The sequence below is a fragment of the Cyprinus carpio genome, chromosome A25 (assembly GCF_018340385.1).
Source record: "Cyprinus carpio isolate SPL01 chromosome A25, ASM1834038v1, whole genome shotgun sequence".
Taxonomy (NCBI): domain Eukaryota; kingdom Metazoa; phylum Chordata; class Actinopteri; order Cypriniformes; family Cyprinidae; genus Cyprinus; species Cyprinus carpio.
Window position 1 is genome coordinate 9,853,939 of NC_056596.1, and position 26,078 is coordinate 9,880,016.

The 26,078-nt window shown below is 34.9% G+C and overlaps 1 protein-coding gene and 2 pseudogenes across 1 annotated transcript; all 3 read left to right on the forward strand.

The window, feature by feature from the left end:
* Window positions 1–3,100: 3,100 nt before the first annotated feature.
* LOC122134602 lies at window positions 3,101–11,862 on the forward strand (annotated as a pseudogene).
* Window positions 11,863–12,978: 1,116 nt separating this feature from the next.
* Window positions 12,979–18,006, forward strand: LOC109060843 (annotated as a pseudogene).
* Window positions 18,007–18,194: 188 nt separating this feature from the next.
* On the forward strand, window positions 18,195–25,105 carry LOC122135585 (protein NEDD1-like). Its single transcript, XM_042715390.1, is given in 18 exon segments — window positions 18,195–18,391; window positions 18,916–19,059; window positions 19,746–19,840; window positions 19,927–20,043; window positions 20,217–20,357; window positions 20,629–20,858; window positions 20,950–21,151; window positions 21,713–21,866; window positions 22,003–22,134; window positions 22,232–22,276; window positions 22,388–22,492; window positions 23,055–23,099; window positions 23,203–23,375; window positions 23,456–23,642; window positions 24,041–24,137; window positions 24,431–24,497; window positions 24,602–24,668; window positions 24,671–25,105. Coding segments are annotated over 17 exon segments (2,028 nt in total). The 5' UTR covers window positions 18,195–18,391; window positions 18,916–18,923; the 3' UTR covers window positions 24,706–25,105.
* The last annotated feature ends 973 nt before the right edge of the window (window positions 25,106–26,078 follow it).

Below are 26,078 nucleotides of genomic sequence, written 5' to 3' on the forward strand. Positions count from 1 at the left end.
AGGATTTCCTCTTGGCTGACAGCTGCAGTCACCTTGATAATTTTTCTCTGGATTTTGAAACCATATGTGAAGCAATTGAAGCCACATTGAGTATTAATAATACATCATTAAAGTGGACAGAAAACGTTTAAATACACCATAGTTGGCGTTTATGGCCATCTAATGATACTTCACTCTTCTTCAGCTCCAGGACTTTGGATAAATAGCGCAGCAGCTCAGCATTGGCCTCTCCATCTGTCGGTGGTGCAGCAATGAGGACTGCTGTCTAAATGTGCAGAACAGAGACCGCGTGAGGAAAATGGGTTTGAAAAAGGCTTCAGAGAATGTATTTGTCATTCTAAAGTTGATTTTTTTTTTGAAATATAAGAGTGTTTGCTCTTATATTTCATTTGATGGCATATAATATATATTATTACTTATCATAAATAATAATAATAATAGTGATTTTTCATGTATTTTATAAATGAAATTATTTACTACATATATTATAATAATTGTTTTAAGGATATTATTAAATAAATAACTATTTTTGGTAGCAATAGTGATTATTATATTATTATTAACAAACAGTAGTAGCAGTAGTCTAGCAGTACTAGTATTTTTTTTTCTTGTCTATTTAATTCTCCTATTATTTACGGGGTATTCCTTTCCAGAATAGAGATCCCTCCTCCAAGATGCAGTTAAGTTCCTCCTATATTCAACCAGCTAAAAACTGGTCGTTCACACTGAGACTGGCTCAAACACTTTGTCTCACTGAATCCACAGCTGCCAAAAAGACTCATCTTTGTCTCCAGATGCTAGACAAACATGCCATTTGGATTTGTTAAAACTCCTAGTTTCTTTGCCTTTACCAAAGTATAAAGGGAAGTTTCATCATGGAGAACAGCTTAAGCCAAGAAGCAGAGGAAATTCCCTATCTGTGGTAAGAACTGTTTTAACTCTTGAACATACAGAAAGTCAGTTTTAAATGCGTAAAGTCTGAACCTTGAATCAGTCTTTTCTATTCAGTTTAAACCCAAGGACTGCAAAAAAGAAGCCATAGTGCTTTCTAACTAATTTAAGTAAAATAAAATGCAAAATATATTCTCTCAACAAGCTCTTGAGCACAGCTTTGATTTGAGCTGACAATTGCTGTGTCAGAACTCACACAGATGTTTCTCACCGCTGAACTGTTCTTCATGACTAGACTACGTCTTTACACAGACACACTTGCTTTGATCCCAAAGTCTCATTTCAGTGAATCTACAAAATCCTCTGAGAATTATATATTAATGTGTTTTACTGATGTTTATTATTGCAAAAGGCAAGCTGTCAAGAAAGCACTTGCATTTCTAACTTTTCTTCATGCATATCTGAAATAAAACATGCATGCTTTTTAAAGAAACTCATGAGAAAGATAGTAAAAATTATTTTTTGTAGTTTTCAGAGAACACCGTCTCTCAGACGTAAATGGAGAGAAAGCGATACGGAGGCCTGGACAGCAACAAACTGCTGGAGCCAAATAAGGAGGACGACAAAAGAGGTAGTCAAACAAAACACTGTAAGAGTGTCATTTAGATGTGTGGCTGTGAACTTGGTGATTTCCTGGTTGTGTGTCACATTAGCTCCAGTTTATACTGATCATTGATCGGGTCACCACTCAAATCCCAAATTCACATCAGCTCTATAGTGAAACTCCAAGTTCAGTGTGAGAGTGCTGCTTTAACTAGCCCAAATGAATGGGACAGTTCTGAAGACACTCTCATTTAACTAGGCTAGTGGTCAACATCTGGGCTATAAAAATGTGCAAAGGCAGTGGGTGTGTTCTGGGGAGGAGTGATGTGGCATTAATTGGTTTTAGTGTGGCTGACGAACACATATAATGCTATAAAAAGCCACAGAATCTTTGTTATATCTTCCTTTTTCAGTGACATAAATGTATATTTGACATTTATAATAATATAACTATTTTTAAAACATTTAAAAAAAATTTTCTTCACAAATTACATTTCATTTATAGTCATTTATTTTTTTAATTAATTACAGTTCTATTTTTAAGTTTAGAAATAAAGACTGCAGCAGCAGTTTAATGCAACAGTTCAACCAAAAATGAAAAACTGCTGAAAATTCACTCACCTTCAAACTATCCATGACGAAGATGAGTTTGTTTGTTCATTGGAACAGATTTGGGGAAACTTAGCTTAACATTACTGGCTCACCAATAGATCCTCTGCAGTGAATGGGTGCCGTCAGAATGAGAGTCCAAAAAGCTGATAAAAACAAACTCATCTACATCTTGGATGTCTTGAGGGTGAGTACATTTTCAGCAAATTTCTATTTTTGGGGTGAACTATCCCTTTAAGCCCAAGTGAGCAAACCAAAGACTTGTGGCAAGGAGTAAAACTGCTTAGACTGTTATCAACCACATTCACATTGTTTTTTAAACCATATTTATGTTATGTGGGTTTCCTTTTAAAGAAACTAATTTACTTTCAAGTTTCACCCTAAGGGTGGAAGTACTTCTGCATAACTTCGTCTGGCGTGTACCACCATCTGGGCACAAAAAATCAACTTCCTGAGATGAGGATGTTCAACCAAAAAATGAAAACAATTCCATTCCTAACATGTATGAATTTCTTTCTTCTATGGAACACAAATAAGAAGAAAATTCATGCAGGTTTGGAATTACATGATCTTCATTTTTCAACTACTGTATGCCTTTAAGATTTATCATGACTCTTTTGGATGGAAGATTAAGAGTAAAAAATAGACAGATTACATCCGTCCCCTATCCACAGCAGCATGGTTTCATATGTTTTAGTTTTCAGAAAATGTTATTGTGTGGGATTTGCTGAGGTTTTGGACTGAGAGGACAACACAACACAAACAATGTCTTAAACTCGCATGAAACTTGGTGTCCTAGATTCTAAAATAGCTTCATATACATTCTTTGCTGAGGCAATGCTTAGTGGTTTTCAACTTTGAAAATCCTTTTTAAATCTTGCACTCACAAATAAGCACTAATCTTAATCTTTAAACCTCTCTCAAGATTCAGCAAAGGAGGATTTTTCTCATCCTGGGTTTTTATTCTTTACCTCCCACTCATTCAGAGAATGGAGAGATGACAGATGCCCTCACCAACAGGGGAACGCAGTACCTATGAAGTTTACTGCGTCTAAGGTACATGCTGAGTTTCTGCATAACCACACCCACACATAAACTATAAAACAGACCCGGAGGCGTAAAACTAAGACTAGCATTATTAAAAAGACTGAGGTGAGGGACATCTCAATACACCTGTGCTAATGTGCCATTTTACTGCTGTCTAAAATGAGACTTAGCCATTCAGCTGACATTTGCAAAAGAGATGTTTTGACTTAAAGGATTATTCCAGATTCAATTCAAGTTAAGCGCAAATGGTAGACTGTTTATTACCACAAAAAAAAATATTGCCATGTTGCATTGCCATGTCGAATTGAATAACTTTGCACAGAAAAACAAATTATTCACACTTAAAAAAAAAGTTAACATGCTTAACCCTTGTTAAAAAAAATGGTTACAAACAAAAAAAGCTTTTAAAAATACTTCTTATTACTGACAAAAAAAAAAAACTGAATCTATTGTATTTGGACTCTTAATTGCATTTTTTATGGAAAAAAAATAATATTGTTTAGATTTATTTATTTGAATTTATAATTTACATTTAAATTATGAAATGTAAATTTATTTGCACTATTAGCTCCAGTTAGCTGAATTATGTGCTTTTTTATTTAAGACATCTTTATAAGTAATTTCACATTTAGTTATAGTGTGTTTGTAATATTGGTTTAACTGTACCGGTGAACTGAGAAGCATTTATGGTAAACTAAAATATACTTGAATGTCATTTCTATTGAAAGTTGAATGTCATGTATTAAAATAAATGTGGAATTACACATTTGTAATGATGAAATTGCAAAATTTAGAACATTTATATGTGATATGAAATAACACTTCAAATTATAATTGAGTACTTTACATGTGCATTATTATGTTAGTCAACACATAAAAATAAGTGTGCTTCTTTAAAGCACAGCAAAAATAATTGAAATATGATTGAAAATGTACAGTAAAACTTTTTGATATAATTTCTAAAAGTGTACATATGTGTTTTAATAATAGTCATGGCCTTTTATTTCATAAATATCATATTATCTGCAAGTAAACATTTTACAAATATATATACTTTTAAGATTTGAAGTACACTCAATACAATTAAAAGCATGTCTTTTGCTCAAGGGTATTGTGTATGCGACTATAGTCTTGAAACAATTAATATTTTAATGTTTACAAATCGGCTCCGTTCACTTCCATTGCCCTACTGTTCTGCTTTAAAAAAAAATAAACTGAATACATTAAAGACATTGGACATTATAGACACATTGTATCTGCTGCTTACCTTAGTGTAGCATATCTGTACAAAGACAATAAGCATGTACTTCACCTGTAATAGAATCTGAGCCCTGAAGATGTTGTTACTGCTGGAGCCTAACATTTATTAGCTAGCATGCTGACATGAGAGAGTAATATGTCTCAATATGTTTCCCCGCACCCTAAACACCTGCAATTAGTTAGACTTCAAAGGTGTGTCTGGCACCAGCATTATGTTGTATGTTGTATTTCATCAGGCTTCAAAAGTGTAAAACACGTACATAAGCTTATTCAGGAATAGCATGCATCATTAGGTCCAAAGCTAGTTCTCACTTGAAAAAATAATGTGCAGACTGTTTGCTTGATGCTATATATAATTAAAATGTAATAGTCTATATATAGATAATTCTTCACAGCCAAGCTCTCAATACATGTTTTTAATGTTACTAGGAAACAAAAGCTGCAGGGGAACATTCCACAACCTGTGCCAAAACATACCTATCCATCCCAGAGGCCCAGTCAATTACGTTTCTCCAGGCTCTACAGGTAAAAGAGCAAAATAAAACAATATGTGCACTTATCTCCAGTGGTACACATTTCTGCCTCCTGCTATTTCTCTTTTGCTTTTATGTAGCTTTGTACTCTTGCTTTTTTTAAATTATTATTATTATTAAAGCTCTTGTGAGGTAGCAGTGTATTCATTTTCCTCAAACATTCTGGTTAGTGTTTGTTCTACACCTCTAACCTTAAGTACTAAATGTCAGCAAATAATTAGGCTTGGTGTACAAACTCCATTCAAACGTTATTTGTAGATAATTTCAGCTTCGTTATATTTTTCTCTCTGGAAATTTGTCATTGACTTTTTAATTGACTTTGGAATACTAAGTGGCATTTTACAGCAATGGTGCCATCATTGTATTTGCACACTGAATTGGTCCACTTTTATACTTCTATTTATAATAAATAAATAATATAATAATAAATTGTGATTTATCTTGTCTGCCTTGCATATATTTAAGCATTTATTTGCTACCTATTTCAATGCTAAATGCTGTTATTTTGAACTTTACATTAATCAAAGTATCCTGAAAAAGATTTATCATGGTTTCCACAAAAATATTAAACAGCACACCTGTCTTCAGCATTGAAAATAATAAGAAATGTTTCTTGAACACCAAATCAGTATAATTACAGTGATTTCTGAAAGATCATGTGACACTGAAGACTGAGGTAATGATAAAAATTCAGCTTTGCATCACAGGAATAAATAACATTTTAAAATATATTAAAATAGAAACTTTTATTTTTAATTGTAATGACATTTCACAAAATTACCGTTTTACTGATCACATAAATGCAGCCTTGGTGAGAATAAGAGACTTCTTTCAAAAACCGACCCCACACTTTTGAACAGTAGTGTAAATATAATATTTAGTTGCCTAGCAAGTTCTTTTTTCTTCAGGAAATGCTAATCTAGTTTTCATTTTTCTGCTTTATTAAAATTCCCATTCTTTCCCTAGGCATGCCATCTTTTATAAGCAATGGAGGCACAATACGGACAGTACCAGAACAGAACAAACTTAATGCCACCCAAGCATGCCAACACTTGGGCTGACCAGAGATGCATCAAGGTCATTTTAAGAAAAAAGTGTGAGTCTCAAATGCACAAGGCATCATTTGCTTAACATGCTTCATGAGCTACTAGCCACATGTATACTAAAAAACAACACATTGTATTTTAAAAGGGCTACTGATGTGCTCTTTGATAGTTTTGCCTCTGGGGGAAGAGGTGCAACTGCAGTCAGTTTTTTGAGGTACATAAAAAGCATCTTTAAATCAAAAGTTCACCCGATGATGTAGATGAGTTTGTTTCTTCATCAGAAAAGATTTGGAGAAATTTAGCATTACATCACTTGCTCACCAATGGATCCTCAAATGGGTGCCATCAGAATGAGAGTCCAAACAGCTGATAAAAACATCAGTATTCCACAAGTAATTCACACAACTTCAGTCCATCAGTTAATGACTTTTCATTTCACAAGACTTTAATTTATGCACTAGAGTGTGGATTGTTGTGATGTTTTTATATCAACTGTTTGAACTGATTCTGGCGGCACCCATTCACTACAGAGGATCCATTGGTGAGCAAGTGATGTAATGCTAAATTTCTCCAAATCTGTTCCAAATCTGCTCCAAATTTCTCCAAATCTGAAGAAACGAAATCATCAACATCTTTGATGGCCTGAGGGGGAGTACATTTTCAGCAGTTTTTTCCTTTTTTTTGGGTGTGAACTATTGCTTTAATATGGGCTAATATTCAATAGTGCAGGATGTATATCTGTCTGTCTTATTCGGCAGGCCCTGTGGAGCTCAGGAATCATCCGAAGAGACCCACGGATTAAAGACCGCTACAGCCTGATGTGGAAATTGCAGGAAGCAGATGGAACTGTTGACAGGAGCACTTTTCACAGGCCAGACTAAATCTTGACACCAATAGTCAAATTTAAAGCATCTTAAACATAAATACTAAACACCCCTAATCTTTAATGCTGCTAATATGCTTAATTTGTGAACGTCTTGCAGGTGCGTGACTGGCTTTGTGTCTTTCATCCTGAAGGCATTGCAGGGAAGATTTGTCATTCCAGATTTCTCTACTTTCACAGAGGAAACACAAAAGCTGTTTATTAAATGCAAACAACTCTCCTCTGTGAAGGTGCGTCAAATCTGTTTCCGCTGATGTTGTTGTTCTTCTTTTTATATAACAGTCTATTGAAAAAGACGTGCAAAGAAGCCTTAAAGTAGCACAGGTTATTTTCTAATTGATTATTTCTTGAAAAATATCACAACGTGACTCATATCCTGTGCATTTCTGAAGAGGAGAAAGAAGACGTAAGTGAGGGTGGCACGCAATGGGGCATTTCAGTTTGTACCGTGGATGGACAGAGGTGCCACACAACAGTCCAAATTAAATGATTTGATAAGAGGTGTTCAGCAGGGGGTCTCGGCATCCCTTAGGGGGTCCACAGTGGCACTGTGGGGTGTCTGCCAATTATTGTTTAATCTCAAACAAATTTTTGTGAAAACAAGACAATATATGTTAAAAAAATAGAATAATAAAAATAGAATATGAAGAACAAAGAGATAATTCACCTTTGCCATCACATTAATAAATTACATTTTAAAATATATTAAATAGTTTTTTATTTAATAATATTTCACAATATTTCTGTTTTTACTGTATTTTTTTTAAATCAGATAACTGTAAGTAAAACTTTGTGAGTATAAGAGACTTGCTTCAAAAAATCTTACAACCCCAAACGTTTGGGATATGTGAAATATATAGTATATAATCATTTTAAAATATACTTTGTATTTTGAAAACCCGTTTTTCATATTTTATAAACATTTGTTGAATTTATCTTAACCAAAGCTACAATAAAGAAGTGAAAGTTCAGCTATAATTCATTATATATTATATATTATATTATGTTGTATATTAAAAGGAACTACAATTGCAACTGTACTTCTTTTTTTACTACTCAAATTTAATATTATTACCAAATTATTCAGTTAGCCCGTTGACGTTTAAATGAGATGATGCTGTTTTTTGGACTCAAGACTTTCCTTAGGAGACTGGGCTGAACCTTGCATTCTGGGAGAGATTTCCTGGCCTCTCATATACGGTCTCGCAGTGGACCAGCAAGGATCTGACTATGTGCACAGATTTGTAGGGATGGAGGAATATTCCAGATACGAGTCTACATTTACCCTCACCAAGCTAGGTATGTTCAGTCAGTTCATTACACATATTCCATTTCTTTGATTTATTTTCAGTTCTGGACTCAAGAGTTTGATGTTCGGTTCAAAGACTTTTGGCTTAGCAGTACTTAAATACAGCAAACCGCTGGTTGAGACAGGAGCCATTATCTGCACTTCTTTGTTACAGGTAACAGTGTTGCTTGTTTAAAAATGAACAAAAATGTACTTTTATTGACTGTTTTTGTCATAAAACAGCTGCCAACCAGACCAGTCACTGAAGAAGAAGAAAAATATGAGTCTGTAAGCTTAAATTTTACATTAGCCAGCTACATTTGATTAAAAATAAAGCATAAAAGCAATCTTAAACTAATCCACTTTCACACAGGTTTTGAATATCATCAGAAGACTGTGCAACAAAGAGCATGCAAACCTAAACTGCACCAGGTATTGTGATTTTTAAGATAAAACTATCATCATCACACACCTTCAGGTAATAGATAGGTGTGTAGGAAAAAGACCAAAACAGTAAAAAAAACTAAGCCACAAAAGAAAATCCCGCACACTATGTGATTTTTATGAGAAATAGATTTTTTTTCTGTTATTCAGTGTTTATTTGTTAGTGTTAATTGTAACCGTCATCACTGCTGTTGCAGTTATCAAAACCTGCGAAAAGACATCATCCATCTCCACGCTCTCTCATTTTACTTACGAGAGAAGAAAGTCCAAGATAATTCCCTGAAAGATCAATTTTGTTTCTACATCACAAAGGGTCTTTTAAACTCATCGGTTTTTCATAACTAAACCATTCCAGTGCTTTCCAGAAGGTGTGGGGATCAATTCTACACTGGATTTACTGTTAGAGGTATTCAGTTTTATGTATTATATTCTTGATAAGAAAGAATGTATGGTTGAATTTTCATTTTGCATCCATCTCAGTGTTTATCGACAGAAGTCACCTGCGAGTCTGGCGCGGCTTTGGCTGCAACCCTAGGTAATGGAGGACTGTGCCCCCTGTCAGGTGACCAAGTGATGTCACCCCACGCCATCCGCAGCATGCTTTCCATGATGCAGGTGGCTGGAATGAATGATTATTCCAGAATGGTTCATTTCAAGGTGAGTTTGTGACTAAGCTGGTTAATGATGAGTCACATTTGTGTGATATATTGCAGATTTAACATCAGTTGTGTTTAATTTCCTCAATCTCTAATTTAAATTCACTCTCACATTTCTAACAGGATTTTTCACTCAATTAAATTTGCTCCCTCTTACATGTAACTAATTGAAATGGCCTCTACCCTGCAACGTTAATTAGCAATAATAGTAACAATCTTCAGTAATGAATAGCAGTGGATGTGTCCATGAATTAAACGATGTCTAATAAAGGATTTTATATTCCACTACTGCCCTCTAATGGACACAGTCCAGAATGCTTTATATTGTCTCTTTAATTCCTGGATAATAATGCAGATGTAACCATTTTAAATGTGCATATTTCACAATGTCAAACTGCTGAGTATTGAAAGCATAATAATTTATGCTGGATAATGTAATTGTTTTTAATTTCTTTCTGCAATGCAGACATCTGTGCCTGGCAAGTCCAGTCAGTCTGGTGTCGTGCTGATCGTGGTTCCTGGAGTTCTGGGACTCATGTGCTGGTCTCCTGGACTGGACTGCAGTAGAAATTCATGGAGGGGTGTCCATTTCTGTGAGGTGAGGAAATGATCAATAAACTCCAGTACGAAATCAAAATTGGAATTTTGTGGCTTTTAGTCCATGTTCCTTAACTTTTATGTTTATGTTAATGCTATTGCACTCCTTAACTCAGATAAAAATTAACTTTTAGAAGACATACGCATTTAAAATTTGCATTGTCGGACCAAAAAGTTTGATGACTCATCCTGTATTATAAATTTATGTCCAATCATATGCTCTCTAGTATAAGAATGCCCCTCCCCCAGGTACCACCTGCCTCTGGCTAGCAATCTGACAAACCTAAAACCTATTATCTGGTTTAAAAAAAGGCTTTTTAATAATCGTCTGTTTTATCAAAGGAGTTGGTTTCAACCTTCCAGCTGCACAGTTTTGACATAAGACTCCTTTCAGACAAGTGCTGTGTTACAGACAGTGAAAAGTGGAGGCAGAGGGTCTGGGTTAATCTTTTTTATTTATATATATATATATATATATATATATATATATAAATATATATATATATATATATATATATATAGAAAAGAAAAGAATCACCCTGTTTACAATAATCACATTTTGTTGCTTTGCTGCCTGAATTGAAGACGGACACAGTTTTTGGTTTATCCGAATGTATTTACTCAGTGCAGTTTATAACATCCAAGTGAAATATATAACACCAACATGTCAGAAAAAAATAATAAAAACCAAAATCACAGAGTTGGAAAAAGGATCAAAATGTGATTATTTTAAAGGGGGGTGACTCTTTTCTATACCCACTGTATATATATTATATACATATAAAATAATTGTAAAATTCTTGATGCTGTAAGAATATGGAGGTAAATAAATATTTATTTCTTGAATTACAGGGATACCAAATTATGAATATACTTTTGGCTGCTTACAGAGGGGACATAGTATCTCTGCGCAGGTAGAATGTCTATATTATCATATTGACCTCAGACACAAGTATTATATTAAATGTTTATTATATTATATTATACACAAATATATTATATTAAATATTTTATTTTTAAAATACTTACAAATCTTATACATTTCAATAATTTAATATATATATATATATATATAGAGAGAGAGAGAGAGAGAGAGAGAGAGAGAGAGAGAGTTATAATTTGTTTTAAATATATTGAAATATATTCAAATTGTAAAATATTAAGATATTATGGTATATATTTCTTGCTCTGCCTTTGTCATTTAAATTCAAATGTACAAATAATGATAATAAAAAAAAACATTACAGAAATTACAATTATTTATGATTTTCTTTATACAAAACATAATTGATTTTGATTGTCAAAATGTCACCATAGCATTTGAATTAAGTTTGTTTCCCATCTTTCTATAAATGACCTCTAAATTCTTATTGTGAATTATACTGAAAACAGTGAAAACAGAGGTAATTCCTCTTTTATAGGTACCTTCTGGCAGGAGCAGATGTGAATGCTGTGGATTATGACGGACGGTCAGCGCTGCACGTCGCAGCCTCGAGGGATGTCTTGATGTCATCAAGTTCCTGGGTGGAGAACGCAGGTGCAGACTGCACACACAAGGACAGGTAGCTTTTTCAAAGTCATGTATCAAATGACGTACTACACATGTGGCATTATAAACCAGCCTACAGGACTAATGTGCCATATTAATGTTCATAGGTGGGGAAACATGGCCTTACAAGGAGGCCATGAGATGCAATCAAGACCCTGCCATCCAGTTTCTGAAGAAATACACAGATTATGAAGAGAGTTTATGATTCAATACTAATAACTCATTGGCTGCATTAATTTTAATTTGATATTGACATTTGACATATTTGACATTCAACATACACATAGATATGGATATTATTTAGAATGAAGAGGAGGTTATAAAGAGCAGCAAAGACTTAGATGGAAAACATTAGCTGAATTCTGCTGGCAACAGTCCCAGATGACCACTCACTGCTTATTGACAATTACTGAAAGAGACTGAAACCTTGTTTTCTCAATAAATGCTTCAACAGCATGTGTTTACTGATTCAACATTCAAACAGTATGAATGAATCTGCACACATCCAATGTCATCTTATTTTTGCTGTAGTAGTTGGGTAAACAACTGAATGCAATTGAATTGTGTTTTCAGGACAAGGGTATTATCATAAAGAGACGGGCAAGTTGTCACAGGTTTTATCAGTGTTGAAAACAGTTGTGCTGCTGTGTTTTTCAGGATTCTTTGATGAATAGAAAGCTTAAAGGAACAGAATTTATTTGAAATAGAAATCTTTTGTAACATTGTAAACATCTTTACTGTCACTTTTGAACAATTTAATGCATCCTTGCTGATGGCTGCTGAAATTTGAAAACATTTGAAAAATATATTTAAATAGATTTATTTCAAAATATAAATTTCACAGTATTACTGTTTCAGCTGTATTTTTTTTTTTATTAAATAAATGCAAAATTGCTGAGCATAAGAGACTTATTTTTACAAATCTTCATGACTTTTGACTGGTAGTGTATGACATAAATTTATTCTAATTTTAATAATTGAAAAATATTTCTGGACGAAAATTGTTTTTGTACATTATCATTTACATTTATACTTTTTCATAGCTTACATTTAGCTGAAAATGCCATTATGTGCTATTTAATGCCATGTTCAGTTGTGACAACTTACCCCATACTTTGTGACAACATGTTCTATTTGGTCAATTTGTATTCAATAAACTGTATCTATAACGTAAAGAAGCTGATAAAGATACATATGTGCCTATACAGAAACTGACATTCAAAAAACATCCTGAGAAAAAAAAAAAAAAACTGGAGTAAAAAGTGTGACAACCAGCCCTGGTCTTTCCACAGGCTGGTTATTTATGGAAACTTTAAGAATATAATTCTTCATGTAGGCTAAGGCCTGAAATTCTTGCAGTAGACACAAGTCTGTACCCGATGAGTGACCTCTAGGACCGTCATAACTGCAGGATCCCAGCACAGCCCCACCAATCAAATCTGGCCAATGTCCCAAGGTGCAAAATATTGCGACGGACGGAAGAGGGTGGAGAGCAATGTGCACTCACGGGCAGAGATAACCATCCCGGCACGTTTGTTCATGTGAAACATTTGAGGACGAACGCGGATTAGAATGTCAGTGGCCGTATTGGAAGAAACAATTTCACAAAGCAAGTCAGGTAATGCGAAGCTTTTGTGCGACGATGCAAACAAGATTCATTTCAGTTAGCGAGTCATTTGTTTAGAACGATAGATTACTAATTCTATTTGCAAGTAACTGCGCTTTAAATCGCGCTTTTAAAGAGTTGTAATACTTTTGTGACACCGCGTTTGTTTGCTGGATGGGATGTTGTAATGGCAATGTGGGGATTCGTGATGAACTGTTCTTTTGAATCGAATCTTTTCAATGAATCAGTTGAACCAAACCATAACGAGTCGGACTGAATCGGTCCGGGTGGTTCTCTAGTGAACAACTCATCGATGCATTGAACCGAGAACCATATCGAGAAGAGAATTGTAACATAAAATGTACAAAATATTTTTGATTACTACCTGACACATACAAAACAGCTGGTTTTAAAGAGGTGCATTTTATTAAAACGTGCAAAACATTTTTCAGAGATGTAAATGAAGTTTAGTAGTGTGTAAAGTAAATATATTTACGTTTTCAATTAACTGAACTGAACTGGGACATATTTTAAATTGCACCACACCCTTAAAATTATATCGTTAAAATGCTAGCGATGTGTACCCTGACTAATGATCTATAATATAGGCCTAATTATTATATCAGTGACCGTGACATGAACCACGCGATGACGCAATTACCTCACAAATCTGTTTCTTTGAAACGTGTTCAAAAGAATTGATTCTAGGTAATAAATATGTTTCTTTGAAACGTGTATTGCAATCTTTCTCTCTTTTCGCCAGATCTAGAGCAACTGCAGCCAAGCCTTGTGTGACCTGAATATGATGGCCCAATTAATGATGAATTGCCAAACTATAACATACAGGGCGTTGGATTGTGTGTGAATGTTTCGTTCCTGTTTAAAAAGAGTTCCACAAGAGAACTGTGTTTCTCAGGCTCCAAATCATGTCCTTATCACCTTGTGTTTCTGAATAAGTATTGAGTTACTGCAGAGGTTTCAAGGCTGAATGTGCTGAATTTATGAAAACTAGTGAGACAAATGCACATGGGTGTTGTCTTTTTCTTGGATCCAAAGTTCACTTATTATCTGCTATTTTTTGTTGTTGTTCAAGTTTATTGTTGATAATAAAGTCTCCTGGAATTTATTAAAAAGACTGATCATTGACTCCTGGAGGTTTTGTTTACAGTATTAGAGAACGTTTCTAGGTCTCCAAGCCACCAAAGTATGTTGATTAAAAAGTTTGCAAGGTCACATTCTTTCGATTCATTCATGGCGGTCTGAATCCTCTTAGTGTTTTGGACGCATTGGCCAAACGACTGACCTTCATAAACAGTTTGGCTTATGAACCACAGGAAACAGATGCTCAGTCATCACAATGTGTTAAAAATAGCGAGGCTTGTGGATTTCCGGCTTTTGTTTGGAAATGTTGTAAGCAGTGGATTGTGCTGCAATTGGATCAGCTAGTCATTATCATGTCATTGTTTAAAGATTTCAACTAAACTATTAAGGTAATCATGATCACTTTCTGTATTGCCTTTAATATTTAATATTTTATATGTTATAGAGTATATAAATTTGTCAGAATAGTCAAATGTTCATCTGATACTTTTCACAACTGTGTACTGAATCAGATCAGCTTTCTAACTTATTGCATAAAGTTTTTTTTGTCAAGCCCACTCAACAATAAGTGATATTATCCCCCCCCCCCCCCCCCCCCTTTTTGATTATACTTACAGTTGCTAAAGGAAAAGATCAATGGAGCTGAAGGAACAAAACTGGATGAAGAATTCCTCAACATGGAAAGGGTATAAATATCAATCTCGGCAAAATAAAGAAAAAAGATTAGAAATTCAAGATTTCAGTGCATCAAAATGTCTTTTTTGTTTTTATATTTTATTGATTGTTTTATTGTAGAAAACTGATATTACCCACAAACTGATTCTCGACCTTGTTCCAAAAACTATAGGATATCTTCAGCCAAACCCAGGTTTTTATTCATTTAATACAATTTATTTATTATAAAAGAACATTATATAATCTATATTATAATATTATGTATGATATATTATAATGTTTATTATAACATTTAATTAAATACAGTTTTTTTTTTTAAGGTCATTCATTCATGTGATTTTGCTGTTGTTGTTATTGTTGTACTTCATTGATTCTCTTTGGCATTTTTTTGTTCTTCAAGCATACAGAGCAAAACTCAGCGTGCTCAATACAGTGTCCAAAATTCGTGGGCAGGTGAAGGCTGTGGGCTATCCTCAGACGGAGGGCATTCTTGGAGATTGCATGTTGTGCTATGGCAATGAGCTTGGAGCTGAGTCTGTCTTTTTTGGTATGGTTGAGGACAAATGAAACACAATGAGTATTTTTATTTTTACTGCTTTTAAAATGTCAAAATTCAAGTTCTGAGTTTTGCTACAATTGTAGGTTTTGCTCTGCTTGAAATGGGAGAGGCTTTGAAACAAGTAGCCCAGGCAAAAGACTGCATGGATGTCCGAGTGAAACGAACCTTCATTGATCCTCTACAGTCCCTGCAGCACAAAGAGCTGAAGGAAATTGCGGTCAGTCTGTACGTTGTAAATGGGCGTGATATAATTTTGATGATAAAATCAGATTTATTAATGTTCAGATTACCTGTCATTTTGTAGATGCATTGTAAGATGCATGTAATGTTTTGATTTGTATGATTTTAAATTTATTCTGAGCATTTAAAGTGAAAATAGAATGCATTTTGTTGTGAATGAAGACATAAACATAGCTTTTCTTCTTTTTCTGGTTATCAGTATCATCTGAGAAAACTTGAAGGTCGGCGTCTAGATTTTGATTACAAAAAAAGGCGTAAAGGAAAGATTGCAGACTCTGAAATTAAGAAAGCATTTGAAAAGTTTGAAGAATCAGAAAGCATTGGCTCCTGAGAGAGCATGTATATATATCGTATATCTATATATATATTAATATCTCTGGAGAGAGATGTAAGTTAGTGTGTGTATGTGTATGTGTGCGTTATATTATATATATATACCACACAATTGCATGTATTACATTTGTTTTTTATAAACTATTTGTTTACTTTTTTTACACACCAGACATAAATTGTTTGACTGATTTAATCGTTTGACATTTTTGTTTTAGGTACAACGGATGCAACACCTCTCAGGTCTTTTAGAAGCAGTGATGGACTACCACCGCCAGTCATCCCAGATTCTAGAACATCTCAGGAGTAGTTTGCAGAGCAGGTTAGAATCATGATTTCAGCTGTACCTATTTCCTATACTTTCCTTGGTTTCATTAAATGTGCCTGCTTATTTTTCACTGTGTATAGGATAGCAGACGCAAGCAATCAACCCAAAAGGGAATTTGCATCTAAATCAGTTGCGAGCACAGTTTGCTACACGGATACTTATGGATTTTCCACATGCTCATCCGGTCAGTCATCAGGTGTGATATTAAGTCATTTCAAACTGTTCACAAAGAGTTTCTGAATGCTCTGCTAGCTGAAATGCTGTATTATGTACCACAGATACTGAGATTACTGAAGCTTTGAGTGAAAAATGTAAGTCATTTTAAATGTGATACACAAACTCTCAGCTATTGTATTAGGTAGCTGGAAGTACCCCCAGCTTGCTTTGCATTTTCTAATGTCTTTCAGTCTTTCTTTACCAGATGCAACGGTTGTGGTTCACCCTCCTGACAAAGTCACCATCAAAGCTCAAACAACAGACAAACCAACCAGCAACAGTGATTTTTTTTTTTTTTTTTTTGCTTTAAATTATTCAAAAGTGACAGTAAAGATTTCTGTCTGGATGAAACACTGTTCTTTTGATCTTACTATTCATCAAAGAATCCTGAAAAAATGTAATGGTTTTAACAAAAATATTAAGCAGTTCATTAGAATATCAAACTGTTTTCAACATTGATGACAATTAAAAAAAAAAATTCTTGAGCAGCAAATCAGCATATTAGAATGATTTCTGAATTACAGTGTGATACTAAAGACTGAAGTAATGACTGCTGAACATACGGCTTTGCCATCACATGAATAAACAATCCAAAAACAATCTGAAAACCAAATGTTAAACACTCAAAAGTGAACATACATTTGTCACAAAAGTGTCACAAATTTAATTTGTGATTAGTGAGCTAGAAATGGTCACAGAATTTTTTTTTTTTATTAATTTTGAATCATAATGCACTTTTTACATTTTTAAATATTGATATTTCAATGTAATCTTAGACTTTAATTTTCTAGAATTCATAAAATAATAATTTAATATAATAGTAACAAAGAATGCTTTCATTTCTTTTTTTTTTGCTGTAAAGACACCTTAACCTTTGGAAAGAAGCTGCATAAATAATTTATTTTTCTTCTTGTGTGTTAGATGATAGCGGCCCCCCCTTGGATCAGCCCTGCTGTCAGGCACTTTACAGTTTCCAGCCTGAGAACCAGGGAGAGCTGGGCTTTTAAGGAGGGTGACATCATCATTCTGACCAGCCAGATCGATGAGAACTGGTGTGAGGGAATGATCAGAGGGGAGGCTGGCTTATTTCCCATGAACTTCGTCAAAGTCCTTGTACCTCTGCCACACTGACAGCGGGAAGGCACTGCAGCTGGACAACATGAACTGTGCCAGTTTTTGGAGATTAAAAAACTTGGATTATTTGATAAAGGTTAATATGTGAAGCACTTCTGAGCCCATGCTTTATATTTATCTGTATTATCAATATGCAAAATAATGTACCCTGCCTTGTATTCCTTATCTGATTATGTTTTTATGAATCTTAAAATGTTAAATAAATATGCTGCTATATAAAAAACGTAAGTACCTTTATGTTATATGTAAGTGCACTATGAATGTTTGACCATTTTAATACAATATGGTCATAGACTGATTAGTTTATATTTTTCTCATTTTAATAGCACTAAGAAACATTAAATTACTTCTCAGGAGTGATTTTATTTTTTCTTTGTCTTTCCTTAAAAATAAATCAAATTGTACAGTGCATTAAATATTCTAGTACGTGTTCTGTTGGTCTTATTGAAAAATAACTTATGTTTACTTTTATTTAACAGCACTACAAACATTTGAATGCATATTCCTTCACAGACGTGTTAAACTTTGACACATGAACGAAACGACTTGCCTTCCTCACACAGGCGTTGCTGCATTAACGAAACGAAATTCCGAACGTTTCCTGTTTTTGAACCCAGCGGCGCGCCGTAGTGGCGGTACCTTACTGGAGCCACGGATGTTCAAACTTTATTGATATGCCAAAGTTTTATTTTCAAATAAAAGGACTCATCCGTTCAACTACCGTGGATGTATTGTGACGTTTTTTTTACGAGCATATCCCTCATTTTTCCCGCAACTTTTATAGTCTAAACCAAGGGTAAGTAGCTAGCTGTCGCTAATCAGCTGATGAATGCAGAAACTATTAGCACAACATCACGAACAACAACAGAAAAGTGCGAATTGGAGAGTAAAAGTCTTTTAACGACCGTTACGGATTCATCCTAATGTTTATTTTTATCAGAATTAGCTGTTACAGTCGCTTTTATGTAACTGAATTTGATTATGTTCTAACTAAAGTTAAAGAAGATTGCATGAACTAACGTAGCTGCATTGCCCTTTCGGCTAACTTGCAAGTAACTTAGTCATAAAGGCATAATTCAGACTCTAAATAACAATTCAGACTACCAGTAACAAAATGTAAAAATAAATTGGTGGCTATACAGAACGTTTTAATTATTTGCTAATCTGAAAAGGGACAACAATGACATAATAATGCTTAAAAGTGCAATACTACACGATTGTTTGTAACTATTATCCCTGTACAAGCATTCGGGATTCTTGTCAACAGTGCACGCGGTAGGTCGCGCGCCTGACAGCTGTCCATCTTTTGTCTCCTGGCAGCCGTTGCTATGGAGGACGTCACGCGGTTGGTGTCGTCAGGTGACTGTCTGAAGATCTGGGACTCGACTTCCATGACGGTGCTGGAGCAGTTCAACCCTCACAGTGCCACGCATCCAGTGGCTCAAGTGTGCTGGAGCAGCAGCAGTATCCTCTATCACTGTCACTCTAAATCATTCCCACAAGCATTCTGAGCATCATTCACCCACAGCAATGCCAGTCGACATTGATCATGTGTGTTTGGAGCGTATATTTTTGAAGAGATATTTCCAAGGACAACCATGTTTACCAAGCGAAGTGTGAAATTTTCTCTGGACTCTTGGAGAAAAGTGTAGAAAAAATTGTGTAAAAATGTTATTATTATTGTAAATTATATTAAAAATAATAAAATTGTATTAACATAATTATATTTAAATAAAATAAAGTAAATGGATAAAATATTTGATTGAAATAAATAAAATAAAATACGCAAGCACACATATATATATATATATATATATTAAAAACTAGATTCAGATTAATAATGATACATAAAAACAGTACAGTATTATAGTTAATCAAAAGAAAAAATATTTTCACTTAATAGAAACTAAATATTTTCAGAATAATATTTTAAATTGGCATAGTATACCAATTTAAATGATTCTAAATTGTGTCTTTATACATGAAAATATATAGCTGCCTTTTAAATTTTGAAATGGGGTCCCTTGCATGATGATGATTATATTTAGGGGTCCGTGGCATCTAAGAGATGGAAAGTCCCTGAGTTGGACAAACATGGTGCATATTTATTTTTTCGTGGATGGGAAGGTGTTTGCCTTGACAGTGTTCAGACCAGTACTTGGTCAGTGCCAGCAGTATAGGGGACAAGCTGGTGGTGTCCAGTCTCAAGTCATCTCCAGTTCCAGTGATGGAGCTGGGTGAAGGGGTGAGCTGAGGACCTTGATATCTTCTATATATATATCTAAATATATCTTGGTTCATGTATGTTTCATAATGGCCTTCTGTTTGTAGAAAAAACAAACCCGTGTTAGTCTGAACTCCACGTCACAGTTCCTGGTCAGCGGAGGACTGGATAACACGGTTAACATCTGGGACCTAAAGACAAAAAGGTTGCACCGAAGCCTTAAGGTATCACATGGTCACAAACATATTTTAAGCATGTTTGAAAATTTCAAAGGACATTCAGTGGGAAGTTTGTTGGAAGTATGTTCCCCCAAGAAGCTATAATACAGTCAATAAACAGTCATCGGTGGAATCAGCCACATCCTAATCCATCCTGATCCATGTCTCTTTCTGTATAGGACCACAAGGAGGAAGTGACATGTGTATCTTTTAATGGAGGCGATAGCTACATAGCATCAGGCTCCACTAGTGGAGAAATCATCCTCCACAGTATCACAACCAACCTGTCCAGCAAACCCTTCGGCCATGGGCCAAATGTGGTGAGTTTGACATTTTTAGTCTTACAAAATATAGTGAGTGAACCAAAGTAAACTAAATATTTTAATTGTCCTCAGTTCAGTTTTGTATAAATTAGAAATATTACTACTGTAATATTTCACTGTAAATTAAAGAAATTGAGGAAGATTTTGCTTTATTTGACAGTTTCTTCTGTTTCAGATGTTCAACCATCTAGATTTTATTCTGGTCAGGTGATTTCATTTCGATTAATCAGGTAGCCCTAGTATAAAATACAACGTGATCTCTTGTCAGCCCATCCATGATCTGAGGTACTCGCTGGTGAAGAGGTCTCTGCTGGGCACGGTGTCTGACAGTGGCTCTGTGGCACTCTGGGATGCTAACACTCAAAAGGAGCTGCACTTGTTCGAGGGGGCGCACAAAGCCCCATGTTCAGGGTTGGCCTTCTCTCCGGCCAATGATTTGCTCTTCATCACTGTGGGGCTTGATAAGAAGATTGTCTGCTATGACACCTCCAGCAAAATGTAAGAGAAAACATCACATTTAATAAGCAGTTTGGACACTGGAGTTTGGTTTTGACTTGTTTATCAATTTAATGTGTGCTTATCTCCGCAGGGTGTTTCGTAACAAGCAGGTGGAGTCTCCACTCACAGCCATTGATTTTACTCCAGATGGAGCTGGACTGGTTGTGGGCTCAACACAGGGCAGAATTTACCTGTACGATTTGAGAAACCTCAGTGCGCCGGTCAAAATCACCACGGCTCACAAGACGTCCGTGACCTGCATTCGCTTCCAGAACTCCACCTCCAAGTTAAAGGTACAGCTCTCTGTGTTATTTGTTCAGAACCACTCTTGGTTTCATGTCATTTTTTTTTGTGTGTGTGTGTTAAACTGACTCATTTCCTTATCATTCAAAATGTGGGGATAAAAAATATCATGCAAACATTTGTTTATTTATTTGTTTATTTTTTGGTAACTTCTGATATAGCTTAGAAATTCTGATTGAGAATATATTTTAATTGATTGATTGTTATGTATCATGCAGTTTTGTGTGAAATTAATTTTATTTAATTAGTTTGAATTAACTTAATGTAGTATTTTTATTGATGTAATATTAATAATATTTTAATTCTCATTTTTAGCTAATTTAATATTTTTTATTTTATTAAATTTTTTAATATCTTTAGTTTTAACATGCAATGAAATCAAATAATTTACTTAAATTTGAATGTATTATGATTTTCTTTATTTTTATTTATTTTAATTTTTGTAACATCTAATTATTTAAAAGAATGTTGCCCATACATTCAACTATTCAGGATTATTGAAACTGATTCTGATTATAGTTGATATGAAAACCCAAGCCCTGTTTCCACAGTCCACTAAAACATCCAGCAAGTCTTCTCAATCAAATAAGAGGATTTCAGTAAAACTGGGCGGTCAGCAGACGGGACCCTCCACTCCAACATCTACAGTCCCACCCGGTGTGCCTGGCTCTGAATTTCCTGGTGACGGACAAGCCCAAGTCACAGGTAAACATTCCTTTTAATGTCTATAGAATGTTTTATTCCTTATTCAGTCATATTTGGTTAGGTCAGTCAGCATTTTAAAGCCTTGTTTATAGCTTTTGTAATGGTTTTATAGGTACTGAATGTCTTGTCTTTGTAGGTACTGCTGGTGAGGTGTTCTCCAGAGAGGCGGAGGGTCAGCACAGCCAAGGTCAGCTACCGAATGTGGAGAAATTTAGCAGCATCGGTCGGAACAGCCTAAACCTGGATATTTTCTCCCCTCTTAATGATGGTAAGATCACTTCTTTTGCATTTTTTGCATTTTGTTTTTTCTTCATCTGTCTTGTCTTTTTATGGTCCCTTTCTGGGCTTGTGCATCCTCTCTACAGGTTTCAAAACACATGGTTTGGCTGATACGCCGACTTCAAGAAATGGTGAGTATTTTTTATTATGTTCAGTCATAAATGAGAGAGTTCAAGAGATTATGATTGTTGTATATTAATTACATGGCTAAATGTTTTTTGGCATTTCTCTCTTGTCTCTAGGAGGCAGTATAGATATGTTCTCGAGGGAAGGGGAAGGCCAGCACAGCACAGACCGGTTCAGAGTCGGCCGAAACAGCTTGGACATCTTTTCACCTGTACGAGATGGTGAGGCAACTTTTCCAACTGCTCTTTCACAGCCTTGCCCACTACATTTAATATATGCCTATGTACTGTAGGCAGATTTTTCTTCTACTTGTTTGTAGATTTTTCATATTTTTAAAGTCACATAACCTAAACAGAAATACAGCAAAAACAGTAATATTATGAAATATTATTACATTTAAAATAACTGTTTTCTGTTGTAATATATTTTAAAATGTAATTTATTGCTGTTATGCAAAGCTGAAATTTCTGCAGTTATTACTTCAGTCTTCAATATCACATGATCATTCTAATATGCTGATTTGCCGCTCAAGAAACATATCTTAATATTATCGTTGTTAAAAACAGCTGTGCTGCTTAATGTTTTTGTTGAAACCAGGATACATTTTTTTCAACATTATGCTTCTATTTTCAGCAGCATTTTAAATAGAAGTATTTTGTAACATTATAAAAGCTTTGCTGTCACTTTTGATCAATTTTTAAAAGTATAAATTAAAGTATTAACAAAAATTTTATTTATTCCACACACATATATTTACTGTTTATTTGCTAATTATCTCTTTAGAGTATAAAGGGCACAGACTGAGTGATGTATCAAGTGGAAAAAAAGGCAAGTTTGTATTAACTAATCAGCTGTAATGAGCATAATAAGAACAATGAAATAACAAGGTTTCATTGATGTTTACCAACATTAGCATTCACTGTGTTACTAGACTTTGAATACCTACCTCATTTTCCTGGTGGCTCGTCCCAGAGGAAGACGCCTTTGGGCACTCCAGGCAGTCGCTGCTACAGTCCCTCTGTGGTTCAGACTCCTCCACCAATCAAAGAGGAGGAGCCCAGCACTACCCCACTGCAACAGACTGATTTACAGAACGGCAACAAGGTCCAACTCATTTTGTTTATCATCCAACAATTTTTTGTATTCATAAATTCAACTTTTTTTTTTTTTTGTATTATTGACAGGTGGAGAAGAAGAACGTCCTCCAGCAGGACTGTGATGCCATAACCACGCCCCCTGCTGCTCAGAGCACACGTGTTCAGTCCGTGCAGCCGTTCAACACACCTGAGCCCAGTCAGAGGAGAGATCTGCCCTCCCAGCTCATCTATGACTCGCCAGTCAGCGGAGCTCCTTCTGCTGCTGCTGCACCAGGTGTGTTTGAATGGGCCACAGTTAGATTAAAAGTTGCTTTAGGCTGTGTTTACACTGACGCAAAAAGATTTTTTTGCTCACATCTGACATAGAACAGAATTTTTGCTCAGAACTCCAAGCCACCACAATGCAAGGGTGGCATGTTTGCCCATAAAGACAGCAGTTTAATGCTGGCGTGCTGTATGTGCTCGCATTTTATTGAGGTGGAAACTTTATATATTGGTAAGAAATTGCACAACATTCAGGAGCTGGTTTTCCAATAATAAAGGCCAGATATGGTCAGAAGACCATAATTAGATATGGTCAGAAGATCTGATATGTGCGTGAAGATTTGCAGTTGCAAACGCAGCATTAATGGGACACAGTGAGTGACGGATGTTTTGATCTAAATCTGGCAGCAGTCGAATCTGGAGCTGAGGGCCGTGGAGCTCCACTCACCTCCGATCAGATGGACTTTGTCCGTAATATGATCCATGAGGCACTGGAGGACTTCAGGTGAGTTAACACAGATTTCTTAAGAGTAATCTAGAGATCACTTATTTAAATTTAAAATGACTGTTCTCTATTGTAATATATTTTCAAATGTAATATATTTCTGTGATGCAAAGCTGAATTTTCAGCATCAGTACTCCAGTCTTCAGTGTCACATGATCCTCTAGAAATAATTTTAATATGCTGATTTGATTCTCACACAATATTTTTACAAATTAAATACATAAATACATATGTTCATTATGTATTCGTTACAGTGATTTAGTCATTGGTGACTGTTCTTGTTGTTTCCTCAGGGACACCTGTCATAGAGACATTATCAATCTACAGGTGGAGATGGTTCGGCAGTTCTATATTCAGCTGGTACATTTTTTTTCTTTTACAGACCAAATCAATAATTAAGTAGCTTTAAAAATGTTACAAAGTAACTATTACGCCCCTTTAATCATGGCACTCATCTTTTCCAGAATGAAATCCACGGTCTGATCGAGAAGTACTCTGTGAACGACTCACTCATCGAGGAGATAGAAAGACTGGAGAGGAAAACAAACGACTACGAGCCAATTATTAAAGACATCAGTAGACACACGTCTCCCATGAAGCAATCCGTGAATACTGTCTGGAATCAGAGAGGACCGAGAGAAGCTCACGTTTCTACTAGTGCCTTCACTCTGCAGACCACCGCTCACAGTCTGCTTCTCCATTTGTCATATTGGCACACACTTTTGTATTTGTTTCAGGTTATAAAGAGTGTTTTTGTAAGATTTCTATGCCTTAAAATCAAATAGCAAAGAAGAGAACACACTTGGGTTTTTTTCTCCAAGGTGTGTGTTTTGTATGTCCTAATTAGTTTACAGGAAAAAATGCATGTATTGGCACTAAGGATGTGAAATGCATGAATGTTGTAGAGTGAAGAAGCATCTCATTATGAATTTTGCAACTATGGATTGTGCTCCTCTGTAAAAGATGTCCAGGTTATTTTTGGAAATCACATGCCAAAAATGAAAGGCCACTGGTGATGTGTAAGAGTAGGTAGATCTATATATTTTGCAACTCAAAAAGGTGTGTATTGGACATTATTTGAATGCCCTTGCTTCAATAAATAACATTTGGAATCAGTTTCATATGCTCTTGGCAGGACATTTAGCTACAAAAAGCAAATGACTAACTCAAAACCATTATCTGTACACTGTGCTCCTAATCCGCAATTATAAGGTGTCTTCCTATGGACTGGTCTAAATAAATTATTTTCTGCATTCATGTGTAGCTGTGTTTTGTTTAGTTTTCTTTTGTTTCACTACAAGCTGTCTGTGGTCAGAAAGTAAAAGTAATATATTTTTTAATATATATATAATGTGTTTATGTAATAACATACTATTTGTAACCAGCTAGTGTATCGACTTAGTTACACTGTGAGTACGCTGCCCCCTTCTGCTTTGAAATGTCATGAAAACAAAATTTATAATATTCCATATTCACTAATCTAATTTTTCTTCTTGACTGTAGCAAACCCCTCTTATAATTTTCATGTAAACTTGAAATCAGAAATTAAAAGTTGTCCCAGGTGTTTTAATCATAGTTACTACAAAGTTCTGATTAAAATTACGATTCTGTGCGTGCTTGTATTTATTGTGAAATATAAAGCTTATAAATCTACAGAAATGCAAATCTTAACTATACTCAAATTAAAAAAATAAATAAATAAAAAATCTGTTCACACATATATATGTGTATAGTATTATATCGGTACAAGCTAAGCAAAAGATTGGTCTGATCTGCTGAGACGTTACTAGTTTTTTTTTTTTTTTTGTAGCGAAAAAACCTTTTACAGAAAATTACCTAGAAAAACAAACCAAGATTAAACAGTATTCGTTGGACTTAAAATTGACAACTAGCCCTGATCTGCCCAATATCGACTAACTATATTAAGTCATAGTCTTCATT